This window comes from Callospermophilus lateralis, chromosome 11, assembly GCF_048772815.1.
Source record: "Callospermophilus lateralis isolate mCalLat2 chromosome 11, mCalLat2.hap1, whole genome shotgun sequence".
Lineage (NCBI taxonomy): Eukaryota > Metazoa > Chordata > Mammalia > Rodentia > Sciuridae > Callospermophilus > Callospermophilus lateralis.
Genome location: NC_135315.1, coordinates 54,641,010 through 54,653,405, shown reverse-complemented (window position 1 = coordinate 54,653,405; position 12,396 = coordinate 54,641,010). Strand labels below are relative to the sequence as shown.

The 12,396-nt window shown below is 42.7% G+C and overlaps 1 protein-coding gene across 1 annotated transcript in view; it reads right to left on the bottom strand.

The window, feature by feature from the left end:
* Dnah9 (dynein axonemal heavy chain 9) overlaps positions 1 to 12,396 on the bottom strand; it is a 328,584-nt gene that overhangs the window by 305,292 nt on the left and 10,896 nt on the right. The window contains exons 3-6 of the mRNA XM_076870265.1: positions 11,549 to 11,707; positions 10,364 to 10,494; positions 4,245 to 4,456; positions 2,215 to 2,448 (exon numbers count right to left, since the gene is read on the bottom strand). Coding sequence (XP_076726380.1) covers positions 2,215 to 2,448; positions 4,245 to 4,456; positions 10,364 to 10,494; positions 11,549 to 11,707 — 736 coding nt within the window. The remainder of the gene's footprint in view (positions 1 to 2,214; positions 2,449 to 4,244; positions 4,457 to 10,363; positions 10,495 to 11,548; positions 11,708 to 12,396) is intronic.

Here is a 12,396-nt window from a genome sequence, read left to right as displayed (position 1 = left end):
GGCATCCTGAGAATGCAATTAGTCCATATACTGCAGACCTGTTGGAAACTGTTCAGCAATATAACACCCTTCCTTCGAAGCAGCACCTTCTGGCCCCATCCACCTTCATTTACTGAGCACCCAGAAGGGAAGAGTGGACCTCTTCTCTTGTGGGAAAAAAAAACCAAAAACCCAAAAAGTTAAAAGCATCACAAATCAGAGGAAAAAAGTGGGCAAATCATGGAGATGAAAAACCAGCCTTTCACAGTATAACCTCTTGGTTTGAGCACGCACAGAGCAGGGCTCTAACGACATTGATGTCATTTCTTCATTTGGCTCCAGGTATTTATTACTTGCAGTTACCATCATCTCTGTTGTCATACATTGTATTAGAACAGAAGACGAGGATGACTAAATTCATGCTAATTCTTGCTGGAGAGAAGCAGATTAATCCCATTTCAAACAGGCATCGATCACAGTGATACACAGAATGTTAACTAAAGGGCTACATGAAATATGCCAGGAGACAATCGATCGATCCTCCCCTGTCCTGCTGCACTGAGCTGAGGGACTGAGAAGGGAGGAGGAGGGAGGAGGGAGGAGGGAGGAGGAGGCCTGCAAAGGGCAAGGGGGATGAGTCTCTGCCAATGTGTGGGAGACAAAAAATAGAGGAAATGGTGGCGCTGTGCCCACGAGCAAAAAAGTAAACTTCAGAGAGACAGAGAGCATGGTGGCATTCAATTCCTCCTTTAATTAAACTGGGGCAACTGCTTTTTTATGCATGTGTGCCCTTGATTCAAAAAAAAAAAAAAAAAAAAAAAAACTCAGCAGCCTGAGAGTGAGCTATTGTGAGGGTAATGATTCCAGCGAGGCTGGTGGTGTCTCTGCTTATGTTTACTGAATATACCCAGTAGATTAGGTGCCCTAATGTTAGAATAGCTGTCTATATGCAAAGTCACATCATTAGCATGTGTGCACAGGGCCTGAGGACTCTGCCCAAGCAGTCATTCTGAACCTTGCTCTCTCACCATCCCTGGGCCATTCTCAGGGCTGGACAGAGGCAATTATTCCTCCTCCATGATCAGTGGAGGCTAGGGGCAGGCTGGAGTCCAGTATCCATCACCTTAGCTAAATAATAGCAAAGGAACTGATGCGGGAGATGAGGGGAATAAAGAGTGGAGGGGTCAGTCATCTTTGTATCCCAGTACCCAGCTCAGTGCCTGCAGATTGGTTATGCTGGATCTGTATTTTTAGAAATAAAGTGATCAGACTCTGTAATATTCTCTTATCCTTATCATCCCATGGTCTTATTTTGCTCATCCTCAACTCCTTCCCAACACATCTTCTTTACTCCAAACCTCTGCTAGTTGGGAACACGATTCTAATTCCTTCTCTTGGCTATTATCCTTATCATGAATTTGGCTTTGAATGTATTAAACCAGGATAAAAGTATATGTTCCATTTTTTATTCCCATCATCCTTCCGCCAAAGTCCATTCAGCACATCTATAGCTGTAAGATGTTCACCATACTAAATTCTGAAGATTGAAACAATTAAAGAAAACCCTAGTATATGAATTAAAAGTCACATTTTGGACAGGGAGGTTGAGGACCAGGGATTGAACCCAGGGGCATTTAACCACTGAACCCCAGCCCCAGCCCTTTTTTTGTATTTATCTAGAGACAGGGTTTTGCTATGTTGCTGAGGCTGGCTTTGAATTCATGATGCTTCTGCCTCAGCCTCCGTAATCAGGGGAAAGACAAATGTGCATTCAAAGTGTGTTTCTCACTTGCATAGGGATTCACTACTTTGGGGATTTTTAGACCCCACTGGGGGGTGCGGGGTGGGGGGAAGAGCTCAAAGCAGCTAGTTTGTGGGCTTGGCCCGTTACACCCAGATCTGCTCACTTTCATTTTGCACACCTGATGTACCAGTTCAAGTTTATTTGAAGCCAAGTTTTAAGATGATGGACAATCTGAAAACCAACTGGATTAGCTGACTGATTCCTTGGGTCTTCTTCCTAAGTGGGTCTGTGATCAGAATTTTGTCAACTTCTGATAGAATCACTACTACATAATGGATCAATCCAAGTGACAACTATTTCTCAAACCCTCATTATGGGTTCTTCCAACCAATGGAGGGCTGGTCATCAGGTTGTGTTCCCTTAGTATGCACTGAGGTCCCTGGACTTACTCCTCTATGGGGCTGGGGGCTGAGGTGAATGGATGTACTCACTGCCACCGTGCACAGTCGGCCCAGGAAGCCATCCAAACGCACAAACACCAAGGAAGACTGAAAATCCCACTCCTTGACTTCCTCATTCTCTTTGAAGTAGGTATGGAGATTCTCCCTTCTGTCCTGAAACTCCTGCTTCAAGAAGCTCAAGGTGTCTGAGACCACTTGCAGTTTTCTCTGACTTTCTTCCACCTCGATTCTCAGGACGTCTTCTGGACTGAGGTAATTAGAGGCCTAAAATGCAAGCAGATTAGTGTCACTGAGTCTGAACTGCAGACACAGGACATCCCATAACCTGGCTGACACCAACTCAGAACTGCATAATTGTCCAAGTAATGGATTTTACAAGTACAATATAGGAACGCATCTGACTCTACCCTTAGTTCCACGAGTGGACTGGATCTGGGTTTAAGCCAAAGAGTCTTTGTGACCATTCACACAATCACTGTGATTGGTCAAGTGACCTGTCAGGCAAGGAGACACAGTGGGACTTTGGGGGACCAGCTGGGGCTAAGGCAGGTGTTTGCTGCTAGGTATTCTTTAATGAATAGCAATATCACTCGAGTGCAAGAATTGTTCAGGCCATAACTACTTCTCTGTCTCCAAGAGATTTGAACCTAGAAAGCTGAGAAGCTGGAGCTGTTGAACAGTAACGTTCATCACCTCAGGGAATGGCAGAGAAAGCTGGGCCCTGGTGACATCATCCAAGGCCACATTGCAAGTTGGGGCTGAAGCAAGCCTACCTCAGACTTTCGAGAACAGGAGTGAATCAGTTTTCTTCTGGTTGATGCATCTTTTAGTTGGGTTTATTAGACTTTCAACCAACAAAGTCTTGACTGATAAACATGGAGTGAGTGATGGCAAAGTGCACATGTAAGAATCAAACAACCTGGTCTGGGACCTTATGTGGGTGTCCTTGGGTGGGGCAGTTAATTTCCTGAGCCTTAGCCCATGTCTTTAAATAAATAATAGTAGTAATAAATAATAGCACCCTTCCTGTCTCCCCCTCAAGGTTCAACTGATAATTGATCAAAATCAAGAATGTGACAACATTTTGTAGCCTTAGTGTGCTCCTTGAGTTTTAGTTACTATGAGGTTCTCAGGGTTGCAGTTCCTTAGGGACACACTGATAAAAAGAAGCCAATGTGGGGAGAAGGTTACCCGAACCTTCTTGAGGTATCTAGCTCTATTTACAGACACACTCCTCAACTCCTCAAGGTTTACACTGCCTTGATTGATTGATACTACAAGTGTCCATTCAAAGAAGGAGCAAAAATATATAAAGAGGCGGCTTCTTAACAGTTCACATATACCAAGTTCTTACCATGTGCAGGGCACATGCATTATTGCATTAAAGCTTCACAATTAGCAAGCACCCCTTTCAAATGAGTCCTTGTCTTTGTAACATTGTGTAGAGAAGAATGAGGCAGGGAGCAAGGTGTTTCCCCAGCACATAGCTAACAAGTAGTGAGGCCAGGGTTTGGCAATATAATCTGATTCCAGAGGTTATATTCTTGCATGGGTGTGTATGGAGGGATGGTACTGGGAACTGAAACCAAAACGAGGGGCACTTTACCACTGAGTTACATCCCCTGCCCTTTTAATTTTTTATTTTGAGACAGGGTCTCACTAAGCTCCTAAGGCTGGTCTTGAACTTGTGCTCCTCCTGCTTTAACCTCCTGAGTCACTGGGATTATCAGTGTGTCCCACCATGCCTGGCTCGGAGGCTATATTCTTCATTGCTATACTTTGCTCCAAACTTTGCACAGGCCGTGAAGGAGGTTGAAATTCACCCAGCCTGCCCTTTTCTCCACCCTAGGGCTTAGGGAGAGGGTCAAGGAAGGCTGCCTCCACCCTCAAGTGTTCTGGTATTACACTTTGTGAATTATTGACTTGTGAAAGTACAGAAATTAAAACGTGAGAACTCTTTGCACCATAAGTATTTCCCTGCCCTGAGAAAGCACCTTTTCCTCTTTTTAATGCCAATCAGCTCCCAAGGGAAATGTTGTTGGAATGCCCAGGTAGCCCACCTGCTGGATGAGGAGGTTGCAAATCTCTTGGAGCAGCACTGTGAGCCTCCCTGGGGAGCGATAGCACTTGCATGTGGCCCAAATCAGACAGACCACATGGAGCAGAGGCCGCAGCTTGGACTTCACCTGGGGAAACTCCACACTCTCCAGGACTTCCAGGTGGTGGTGCAGGGGTAACAGGTGCACGTGAATGTCCTGCGCCTCTTTCAGAGCTGAAAGGAATGGGAGATGGTCACTGATCTCTGCTTAAGGCACAAATTACCAGGTGAAGCCCTGGTGCCTGGGAAATGAAGGATTTGCAAAGCCAAAAATGTAATTTCTTCCTAAACAGAGAAGGCAGAGAGAAAGGCTGGTTCCAGAAAACTCTCTAGCTCTCATGCAGAATATGGGGATCTTCTGAGCCTCAAACAGCTAGGGCAATTGTTGGATGAGTTCTCTTGGATACTATTCCTCTGTCTGGATTTCTCCCTGGCCTTCCCAGCCCCAGTCTGGTGCTGTGTTAGGGCAGACACTTCACTTAATGAATGTTGGATGATTACTTCACAGCTGATATCTCTAAGATAATACAAAACGGATGACAGGGAACAAGTTTTAGAATGAAAAAGGTCTGCCTTCAAATGCTGGCAGAGACACTTAGCCATTGTATGACCTTGAGCACGTTTCACCTCTCTAAGCCTCAAAAATAGTCTGTCTGCATCTAATTTCAAGGGTCCCTGTAAAGCAAAGGGAAGAACAAAAAGACTTTGTGAACAACTAGCACAGTGCCTGGACCCTACCAGGTGTCTGATAAATGGTAGTGTCTCTGATGAACATTTCTCAATAAAAACTCTCACTGAGCTCTTATGAAGAAGTCACTGGGAATAGAGGAACTAGTGCAGACCCATGATGGCAAGGTTGTAATGATTTTTCATGCCTGGAAATCTCCTATCATATCCTTTGAATACAGTCAAGGAAAGAGAAGGGATATATTCAGTCATCTTGGGGTAACATAGAAAGGAAGCAGGAAACCCAGCAGCACTGGGCACTAACACCTGCAGAGCAACTAAGAGGGAGTATGAAAGCCCACTGAGCAAACTGAACTGGAAACTAGCATCTGCAAAGTGGTTCTTTCCCAGGTGGGTAATCAGGCAGTATCACAGAACAGATGGTTTCAGGTTATATTTTGTGGAGGTGGTGTTTGCATTCATCCTTAAAGAAACACCTACTTAGCAAACAGATCACAATATTCCAGGAATTGTTCTATCTAGCAGACATATACATCTTTTTTTATTTTATTTTATTTTATTTTTTGGTACTGGGGATTGAACTCAGGAGCACTCGACCGCTGAGCCACGTCCCCAGTCCTATTTTGTATTTTATTTAGAGACAGGGTCTCACTGAGTTGCTTAGTGCCTCACTTTTTGCTGAGGCTGGCTTTGAACTTGTGATCCTCCTGTCTCAGCCTCCTGAGACACTAGACATACACATCTTATAGAAAGTCCTGCTGGCTTTTTAAGTGAATGTATTAAGACTTGCCTAGGCTCATTCTGTGGATTGAACAGTCCTGTCTAGCTGAGCAAAAAGATGACATCAAGTTAGTTACCTTGAACTCCTGACTTGATGGTTGTGAGGCTCACTGGACATAGGAATATGTTGACGCGCGTGTTTGTACCTTACATCCCATATGGGTTGATGGGATGCAGCATGTGGATGGGAAGTCAAATATCATGCGAAATTGGTAAATTGGTTAGAGTTGGGGGCTGATGGTGAGCTTCAGAACCACTGAGCTGGGCAGGAGATTTGAGAATCCAACAGCCATTCCAATGAACACATATTCTATGTGATGTGAGGAAGAAGAGACTGCGACCATTGTACTACTGGCTCATTCTCTCTCTCTGATACTCTGTATTTTAAGGCCTTTAAAGGAGCCAAAATCTCCATTACTCACACAAATAGGCATTCCACTGAGAAGACACAAAGAGCACTCTAGTCCAAGCCAGGTGCAATCACCTTGTCTTACAAAGACATAGCAACAGACAGAGCTAGGCTACACCTTTTAAAAATATATACAGTTGAGATTGGTACCAGGTCCCCCCATGGATACCAAAATCCAAGGATGCTCTCAAGTCCTTTGTGCAAGTCCCCTATATAAAAATGGCATGGTATTTGCATATTACTTACACACATCCTACTGTATACTTTAAATCATCTCCAGATGGCTGATGATGCCTAATACAATGTAAATACTATTGGAAATAGTTGTTCTACTGCATTGTGTGTGTGTGGGATTGGGGATGAAATCCATGACCTTCTTGAATGTGGAAAGCATGTACTCTTACCACTGAGCGATACTCCCAGCCCCACTGTTATAAAATTTGTATTGTTTTTATGGTTATATTGTTATGTTTTAGATTTTTTTAAGATATTTTCAATCCTCAAGTAGTTGAATCCACAGGAGTGGAACCCTTGAATATTGAGGGCTGACTGCAAATATAAATAGCCAATTGCACAGTGATGTCCAGTGGTTTGCTGGTAAATCTTTAACAATGGTCTCTTCAGTGACAAATGTCTTTATGTGTAACATTTGCTAGTTCCTGTGGTGCAGATATTCCCAATATTACCATCATGTCTGATTCCAAGTCACCAATTTGAATTCACTGAGTGCTGCTTGGCGGGTGGGAAAGTTAAGAACAGATGCAATGGAGCCACTGTGGGCCAGCCCAAGCTGCCTCCAGAGCAGCACTGGACTTGAACTTCTTCCCCACGTACACACACCTTCCATCATTCATGACTGCGGCTTTCATTCAAATGTGTCCCCTCCCAAACTCAGGTGTTGAAACTTAATGTTGACTATGATGGTACTAAGTAGATGACCAGGGCACCTCCCTTGGGAATGGGATGCAGGTTCTTCTCAAAGAGGCTTCAGAGAGTGCTCTACTAGTTTGCCTTTCTACCTTCCACCATGTGATGACACAGCGCTCTTCTTCCTGACCCCCAGAGGATGCACCAAGAAGATGCCACCTTGGAAGCAGAGGGTAGCCCTTACCAGAAAACTGAACCTTCCGGTTCCTTGATTCTGGTCTTCCCAGCCTCCAAAATAGTGAGAAATAAATGTCTGTTCTTTATAAACTATCTGGTCTTTAGTCGCCTGTTGCAGAAGCACAACTGTAAGACAACTGGCCAAGACAACTGGGCCAAACGTGCTCTCCTAGGAACCAGGGAGACAACTCCCTAATCAATCTTTATTGCCCTGTTTTTCCTCCCCTAGGAAACGTTACTTCTTCTTTTCTAAGGTTTTTTCATCATTCAATCAATTCCACTCCGACAATCCTATTTCCACCCATTTCTTCCACCCATTCAGCCCCCTTCTTTATTTCTCACTGCTCTCCAATACATGCTTATAATTCAGAAATACTTCTTTTCCTCTCCCTCTAGTCCAACCCTGAACCAATGAACTACCCTGATCGTGACTAGTAAGAATAATGCACATAGTATATCTGTTCAGCATAAAGGAAGCCAGATGCTCTGAAATTAAATTGGAAATGATAAAATCAATCAACAGCCTTTAAAATCTTTTTATTCTTGTAGACCCTGCCAAAATTTCTGACCGAGTCTCTGCCTAACACCTCTAATCAAATTTTCTCTTCTTCCCTCATTGGAATTGAATTACACTTCTAAAGGATTCCTACCATTATAGTAGTGTTTATTTTGTACTATTATAATGGCATTTTTTTTCCTAATTACATTGTCAGTATATATTCTTCTGAAAAGAATTTTCTAAAGTTGGCCTCGGGAAATGAGTCTTTTGCACCTATTAATCTATGTGAATAAATAGTTTATTAAATCCACACAGGTATATTTGGGGTACTAAAGAACCAATTTACAACATACTTTTATTACATGTTATTTCATTTCAGAGTCCCAAATCTTAGGCTTTTGCACATTTATTTGTGTTGCAGCTGTGTCAACCTGTTAATATTGCTCCCTTCATATTTTTCCACTAAATTTTCTTCCATATTAGCCTAAATAAAATCATTGTTATATCCTCCATATCCATGGGGGATTGGGTTCAGGGACCCCTGTAGATACCAAAATCTTAGGATGCTCAAGTTCTTTATATTAAACATCATAATGTTTACATATAACCTCCATCCATCATTTTATAAACTATGTCAATGTAAATTCTATGAAAATAGTTGTTACACTGTGTTATTTGGAGAATAATGACAAGATAAAAGACCTGCATGTGTCCAGTGCAGACATAAGTTTAAAAATTATTTTTAATCCCTGATTGGTTGAATTCATGGGTGCAGAACCCATACATATGGAGGGCTGACTGTATATAAAATGGAAACTTTAAATCACCACCCAGAATGGAAAATCTTTGCCCAAAACAGAGTGACCATTTGAGACATTTTACCAACTACCTGTCCACACACCTCTCACCATCTCTCATATTAACAGTGGTAGGCATTATGCTTTGAGGCATGCCTGAATATTTGAAATGAAACATAGCCTGGGAACAAGAATGGATTCCTCTGAGACACAGAAAGTCTCAGTGAAGCAGTAAACTGAGACCTCAAGAGACATCTTTTTCCAAGCTAGCTTTACATATTAGCAGAGCACATAAAGGGCCCAGGATGACCTCAAAAACCAACTTCTTGGGCTGGGGATGTGGCTCAAGCAGTAGCGCGCTCGCCTGGCATGCGTGTGGCCCGGGTTCCATCCTCAACACCACATACAAACAAAGATGTTGTATCCGCCGATAACTAAAAAATAAATATTAAAAATTCTCTCTCTCTCTCTCTCTCTCTCTCTCTCTCTCTCTCTCTCCCTCTCTCACTCTCTCTTTAAAAAACAAAACAAAACAAAAAAACAAAAAAACCCCAACTTCTTATTCAAGGTCTTTTTTATCATATAACTCATGTCAGAAACACCCTCACTAACTTTTAGTCCTTTTAGCTAAGTGGTTTCCATACCCCATGCCACTAGGAGAAGATGGATTGAGAGATTAGATATTGGGCTCTGGACACAGGACACTGTCTTCTTTAACAAAGCAAAAAGACCTTGCTAGTGTTCTATTCTGGACTTACATGGGAGAGATAATTAATTTTATTATTATTATTATTATTATTATTATTATTATTATTATCATCATCATCATCATCATCATTATTTATTTTTTTCTTTTTTTTGTTTCTTTTTTTTTTAAATATTTTTTTTATTGGTTGTTCAAAACATTACAAAGCTCATGGCATATCATCTTCCATACATTTGATTCAAATGGGTTATCAGCTCCCATTTTTACCCCAATTACAAGTTGCAGAATGGAGAACAAACCCAAGGCCTTGTGTGTGATAGGAAAGCACTCTATCACTATATCCCATAACCTTGGAGATTGTATTTAGAGAAAGTTCTGGGAGAGAAAAAATATTTGAAAAAACTCACTGCTTAGATTAAGCTGAAATTTTGTATGAAACTGCAAATAACTTTAAATGCAAATTTTGACCTATAGTACTATAGAGCAAGGAGGAGGTTTGATAGGAAAAGAATGAAGGGGATCAAAGTATGCCAATGAAAAAAAAAATTACCTGCCTCTAATCATAGACTTTACCAGCTTTGCAATACTGACAAGGGCCGATCTTGTCTGATGTTCAAAGGGACAGGAAATTGCTGTCCCATATAACCATAGGAACAGAAAATGCAGAACAGAGCTAGAAACACAACAGAGATTTCTCAAGGAGTCAAGGGTGGAGGAACCTGAATTCCAGAGATGAGAGATAACAACACAAAATGTATCTGTGTAATGTGGTGGGGTCAACAAAGCCCTTCTACCTCGATTATCTCATATGGACTCAGAGAGATACAATAAGTAGGAAGAGTGTGTCCTATAACCATGCTACACACCTGAAGCTCAGAGATGTTGGCTGATTGTTCCCAGGGTCATAAAGTTATTGAACTGAGTAAAATTCTGTTTAGATGCTCCTCTGTTCCCAGATTTGGTATCCTTGCTACCAGTTATATGTGCCAAGTTGGAACCCTATAAGGGCTTGAAGATGCTGACATTAGAGACCAGTGCATGCATTGCTAAATAGGAAATTTGAGTCAGTATATTTGTGAGAGCATTTGCTGGTCCTCACCTGCGACGACGTCTCTGAACATGGCTTTGAAAGCTGGTAAATAGCTGCTATGAAGCTTATCCAGGAGCCCAGCCATGCCCCTCACTTGAATTGTTTGCAGCTGATTATGAATGTATTCCAGATCCTCATACCTGCAATACCACAGAGAAGGGTGAATCCTGGTGAGCATCATGGAATGCAAATCACACCGTGGTGACCCACCTGCACACACAGGCAGAGAGGACCCCAGCCTCAGGGTGCTCCAGCCCACAGAGCTTGGACATCTGTTCCAGAACAATGAGGGCAAAAGCCTGATTTGGGAACACAGGTTCAAAGGGGGGCAGCTCCAGGAAACACTGCTGTGACCATCTGGTGGTTCAAAGCCTGGCAGCTGGAGGTCATTAGCTCTAGCAGTAAGGCTGGGGCAGGGTGAGAGAAGTGCTGCCGGAGCAAGGCTGCTAGAGAAGGACCTTGCTGGGGGTCAGCAAATGGCCAGAAACTGGGCAAGAAGATGGACCATCTCAGCATGGTGGTTCAAACAGGGCTGGAGCCCTACAGGCAAGCCTGGTCATGGGATATGGACACTCTCCAATGTGAGGGCAGCAACATCTGCCTCCAACATCTGTCTGTCTCCTTTTGAGTAAAGGATTTATCAGCACAATGATAAAGAAGAGCAAGAAAATGAGGAGTGAGAGAGAAAATAAGCAGGAGTGGGAGCCATAATGAAGTATTTCTGTTCACCCAGGGCAGGTGACACATAATGGATGATGGACTTTCTAGCCCTGCTATTAATGAGCGGAGACCTAGGACAGGCTATTTTGCAACCAACTTTAAAAACCCTTTCCCTCTTTCATATCTTTACAAAAGGTAAGTGCACCCAGCCTCAACTGTCCAAGGAGAAGAGAGTAGAAATGAACAAAATAATAATACAAAAGCTGATTAATTTTACATGGAGTAGAAAGAGTCTTTGATGGCATGTCAGAAGTTGGACTCAAGATAGGAAGGATGACTATGGAATCTCGTGGAAAGAGTCCCTCTTCCAATACACAGAAAAACTACTCTGACCTATGAGGTTGAGCTGGAGGAGAAGCATTTAGAGGAAAGGACCAAACTCAGTGGTGACCGCCTCCCACCAGGCCAGCTTTCACTTTGTCTGTGAAATATCTTCCCTGTTCCCAAAATTCAGGCCTCTGCCTCACTGTTTACCTTCTCTTCCAAAATTCCAACTCCACCTTTGGGGTGGGATTCTCCCCTTGTAAGAGTGGTTGAGAAGACTCTCTCTTGAGTACCACCTGGACTTGGTGGCTCCACTTGATCACTGCAGACTCAATGGCATAGATGACTGACTTATCTATGGCATCCAAGCTGTGAAAGACAAGAGAAGTTTTCCTGGAATGTGGAAAAATAACTTAAGCCTGGGTGTATTAGTCTGTTTTTCATGGTTATATTGAAATTCTTGAGACTGGATAACTTACAAAGAAAAGAGGTTGAGTTAGCTCATGATTTCAGAGGCTGAAAGTATAAGCATCCCAAATCTGGCATCAGGTGAGGGCCTCTTGCCTGATGGTATTAGGGCAGGGGTGTGTGTGAAGAGGGATCACAAAGCAAGACAGGAAGCCCAAAGCCCGACAGCAGGGGCCAGTCTTGCTTTTTTATCACAATCCATCTGGAAGGAACCAACTGGGCTTCCACAGGATCTAGGTTAGTCCCCTCTGAGGGCAATGCGATGACCCTGATGACCTAACTATCTTGCATTAAGCTCTGTCCCTTAAAGGTACCAACAACTCCAACAGCACCACACTGAGGACCAAGCTTCTAACACATGAGCCTGTGTGAGAAAAAAACTCATACCATATTCAAATCATTATACTGGGTGTCCTCCAGAAGAGAATCTCAAATCTTTTAAAAACAGGTGAGAAACTCCACCTAACCTGCACATTGTTAAATCTTTTTTTTTTTTTTTTTTGTAACAGATCCTCTTGAGTAGTCAATGAAGTGTACAGATTCCGTCTCAAGAAATCATGCTTATTTGCATATATATCCAACATTACTTA